Source organism: Gymnoscopelus braueri, assembly GCF_963280865.1.
Source record: "Gymnoscopelus braueri genome assembly, chromosome: 20".
NCBI classification, from domain to species: Eukaryota; Metazoa; Chordata; class Actinopteri; order Myctophiformes; family Myctophidae; genus Gymnoscopelus; species Gymnoscopelus braueri.
Genome location: NC_137622.1, coordinates 1,224,822 through 1,229,584, shown reverse-complemented (window position 1 = coordinate 1,229,584; position 4,763 = coordinate 1,224,822). Strand labels below are relative to the sequence as shown.

Genomic DNA, 4,763 nt, shown 5'->3' with positions numbered 1-4,763 from the left:
TTGTGTGCAAATCTTTGAAGAAAAAAATAAATAAATATATATATATACATTGATATTACCACTGATATTATAGCAACATAAGTAAAAAAAAAAAAAAGAAAAAACTGTTAGGATTTAGAAGACATTTGTAGAAACCCCCCAGAAGCAAAGATTTGAGTAAAAAAAATGCTTTAAAAAAATATAAAAAAATCTAATATTTGCACACATTTTCACGATTTAATGGAAACAAAAATTGCAGATCTACAAGCTCGTAGCACTCGGTGCCGCGCCATGAGCTTGTAGAGCTGCTATTTTTTTAACTGCCCCCAAAAAATGACACACAGATGCATTCCCGGTCTTAATGGGTTACGGGCAAACGTACTTTTGCTCTTTCAGCTTCTTTTTAGCCCTGCCGGCGGTGAGGCTCTAAGGGTAGCAATGTCCTGATTTTAGAGTTGCTTGTTTAAAATAGTGATATTAGATGACCCCCATGGCCTTTCCTCTGGCACCACCCTTTGGCTACATTTCCACTTGCACAAAAAGATATCTCAGAATCCAATGGGTGGATTGCCATGAAATGTCCAACACAGTCTCACTCCCAAGAAGGCACATATTGCCTTTTGGTCAGAACCCCAGGCCTGGGGTTCTGACCAAAAGGCAATATGTGCCTTCTTGGGAGTGAGACTGTGTTGGAAATGTACGGTGTGTGCATGCCGTGCACAGTGGATGGACCGTACTTGACTGACTTTTAGTGCCACCCTCAGACCAAAATGTCAACCTTGCACACAATATATATCATGATCTAACGGACCAGAGGTTCTCAGTGGTGGAAAGTAACTAAGTAAATGTACTCAAGTCACGTACTTAAGTCCAATTTTGAGGTATTTGTACTTTACTTGAGTATTTCCAATTTCCAATACTTTTACTTCTACTCCACTACATCTCAGAGGCAAATATTGTACTTTCACTCCACTACAATTATTTGAAAACTTTAGTTACTACTTACTCTGCAGACATAAATGATTACATTATATAACACACATTAACCACTATAGTCCTATTACATAGGCTATTTGAAAATAGCCGATCTACAAGCTCTCAACTCGTCGCATCGCGACGCGTTAAGTGCTTGTAGATCTGCTATTTTCAAACATTTAGTACTTTTAAGTACATTTTTATACCAATATTTCTTTACTTTTACTCAAGTAAATCTTGAACACCAGACTTTTACTTGTAACAGAGTACTTCTACATTGCAGTATTGATACTTTTACTTAAGTAAAACATTTGAGTACTTTTTCCACCACTGGTGGTTCTCAAGCTTTTTAATTTCAAGGACCCCATGAGTGAGATTAAATGGAACCAAAATAGGTTTAATAGGCGTTTAAAAAAATAAATTCTGAGAATGAGCATATGATTAATTACCATATGTCAAGGTATCACAGATGTAAGGGTGCAACAGACAATCAAATTAATCAATTACAAAAAAATAATTTATAATTTAATAAAATAATCAATTAATAATCAATCCCTATTATGGGCATGTTATTATAGGAGAAAAGTACAGTAGTAAAAAGAGGGTGAAAACCATGTACGTTCAAAACTGTTACTTTTCAGGATTTGAATAAAAAAAAATGGCTAAAGTAGCAGATCTACAAACTCGAGCTTGTTGATCTGCTACTTTTGATGCTTTTGTGGGACGCTATAGCATGATCAAGTAGGGTGTTCATTTATGAGAAAAAAAACGCAAAAAGTTGGAGATAAGAGATTTCTGCTCTCTAATTAAAATAGTGAAAATAGCTAATCTACAGTATAATCTCAAAACGTGTCGCAAGCTTGTAGCTCTGCTATTTTCACTTTTATGCAGTGGTGGAAAAAGTACTCACATGTTTTACTTAAGTAAAAGTATCAATACTGCAATGTAGAAGTACTTTGTAACAAGTAAAAGTCTGGTGTTCAAAATGTACTTGAGTAAAAGTACAAAAGTATTGGTATCAAAATGTACATAAGTAAATTACAAGAGTAAAAGTACTGAAATGTTTGAAAATAGCAGATCGGCTATTTTCAAATAGCCTAGGTATATAATAGGACTAAAGGGGTTAATGGATTTTTTATTTTATTTTCCAGAGTAGATTTATCTGAATGATAATAAAATAGAATGAATGTCTTTATTCTCAAATAAAGACACTATAAGGGCATATGTGACACTCCAATTAACTTATAAAATAACCTTGCAGAAATGTCATGTCATTTTATCGTATTTTTAATACTTTGAACAACTGCTTTGTATTTGGCCATTTACATTTTACATTAATAGTTCATCCTATCAGCCCTATTAAGCAGGAGTCCAACAGTGTGTATGTGTAGTGTAACTATATCAATACCATTTATTATTGTGCTGAATAACCAAGCATGTATTTGTAGATGATCCCAAAGCAGACAAAACACCTTGAATTACAGTTACAGAGAATGTATTGATGTCAAGCTATACAAAACAAAGCCTGTACTAATCAAACATGCAATATATCGAAAACAAGACTCTGTTAAGAAAACAGTATTTAAAAAATGTACTGTAGGTTTTTAAATAATACAGTAGCCTATATAAAAATACTCAAAGCCAAAAAAAAACAGTGGCTGCTGGTCACAACAAAAACACACAAAAATATTCCAAGACCTCTAAACTGTCGTTTAAAAATAATAATGCGTTTTTAAAAATACATGTGTACGTACAATGTACAACAAATAATGTAAAAAAAATAACGATTGATGAATGAGTTTAGAAACAGTGACTGGTGGGAACAGCAACAAAAATATATTCCTACCCCCCTGAACTTAAAAGTAATACATTGACTATATTTGGTGATATGTTGTGTAGAGGTGCTCCTATCTAAACCCTGATAATTGGGGTTGAACATTTTGTCCACCACTGCATCTAACTGTGGTGTTCCAGAGTGACACACACCTTACTAGGTAACACCTTCAGAGGGACTTCAAGGTCAGGTCAGAAGTGTGACCGAAGTGTGGAAAGAGTCTCCCGGTGAAAGTGTGTGTGGTGGTGTGTAGGTGTGTGTTAGAATCTGCATCGTAGAAGGAAAGCTTTCCTCTGTTCCAGTCCAGCTGGACTCTGATCTTCCTGAGTTTCATCGAGGAGTCTTCTCCGACAACAGTCATTGAAGTTGGGGACTCTACTTGGTAGTCTCCGCCAGTGTATGCTAAACACCAGATACCTCTATGCCTATTTCCCTTCCTCTGGAAAGACTCTTCATACACACCCACCTCCCAGGACGTGATGTCTCCAACCTCAACATCCCAGCTGTGAGTCCCTGAGTTATATCCCTCAGAACCCATGACAAGAACATTCTTAAGCCTCTCTGGGTTGTTAGGAAGATCTTTACGTTCATATCCACTTTCATCATATATCAAACTAGTCAGATCATCAGACAGCTTGAGTTCTTTATTCTGGGTGTTGGGGTCAAGGATCACAGGAGTGTACGAGATAATGTCCTTCATCTTGTCCCAGACTCTGAAGGTCAGGTTGCCCAGGTGTTTGGCCACGTCTACTAGTGCTCCTGAGACCAGCTGTGGATCCGGAGGTGTGCACTGGACTCTTTCCACTATGGTCTTGTAGTTCTGCAGTGAGATGTCATCTGTCTCGATATATCTGATGGCTTTGGAAAGAGTCACCATCTCTCTGTTCAGCCCATCAATCTGTTCCCTTATCATCCCTCTCTTCTGCCTCTCTTCCTCCCTCAACACAGAGATCCTGGTGTCCTCTTCCTTTTGTAGGAACTGGTGAAGCTTTGTGAACTCTTTCCTAATGTGCAGCTCTGTGTGCCAGGCCTGGGCCATAATGTGTCCCGCTGTGTGATCATAGTTTGCTTTAACTTGATTAAAGCTCTTCAGTTTCTCCTTTAAGGTTTTCAGGAATTTCTGGAAGTCCTTTTTGCGATATTGTGGAGCTTCGTCGATAGGTCTGAACTTGTGCCCGGCATGTTTTTCAGAATCTCGACACACAAGGCATGCCAGCTCTTCATCATCTAGACAGAACAGCCTGAGTTTCTCCCCATGCAGAGTGCAGACAACCTCAGACCTCGCTGACAAAGATCTGTGCCTTCTCTCCTCTAAAAAGTTTTCACAAAGGTTCCTCAATGCTAAGTTGGTGGGAGGTTTCTCATGGGAGCAGCTGGTTTTGCAAACAGGACAGTCCTTGGTTGGTTTTCCTGTCCACCATTGCTGCAGACAGGCTTCACAGAGGCTGTGGCTACACGGCAGGAGAACTGGACGTTTAAAGATGTCACGGCACACAGGGCAAGTGAGCTCCTCTTCCTTCTGACTCCGAGTCACACAGGAAGCCATGTTGTCAGCAAACGTTCTAGTAGAGGAAACAACCGTGTTAGCATTGAGCAGCAGTGGCACTAGTAGTTGTAGTTTTCTTAAACGTAATAAACTTTGACACAACGTTTGATTGAAATTTACTTTCATACACTATTGAAATTTACTTTCTGAAATGTAAAGTTGTATAAAGACATTTCCAACACTATGATTTTCAGTTGCTTAAATGAAAAGGCTTTTGCATAAATCACAGGAAGATGCAATGTGAGTTCAACAAACACATTATTTTTTTACACTTCTTCAGTGTATAATTGATTTGAAGTGTCTTTTGCAACAACCAATCAAATGCTTATAATATGCCACTATCCGAAATATAGAGCTTTAATTTTAACACAAAAAATTCAAAAAGTGTACCTTTTCAACATTTGTACAATCTGTTGTTATTGTCTTTGT

General features: G+C 37.7%; 1 protein-coding gene across 1 annotated transcript; it reads right to left on the bottom strand.

Annotated features, from left to right (window-relative positions):
• Positions 1-2,957: 2,957 nt before the first annotated feature.
• LOC308076394 (nuclear factor 7, brain-like) lies at positions 2,958-4,334 on the bottom strand (the record flags this gene model as incomplete). The annotated part of the gene is made up of 2 exons (XM_080416628.1): positions 2,958-3,437; positions 3,555-4,334. 2 exons carry the CDS (start codon positions 4,332-4,334, stop codon positions 2,958-2,960), a joined length of 1,260 nt encoding a protein of 419 aa, XP_080272754.1.
• Positions 4,335-4,763: the final 429 nt, after the last annotated feature.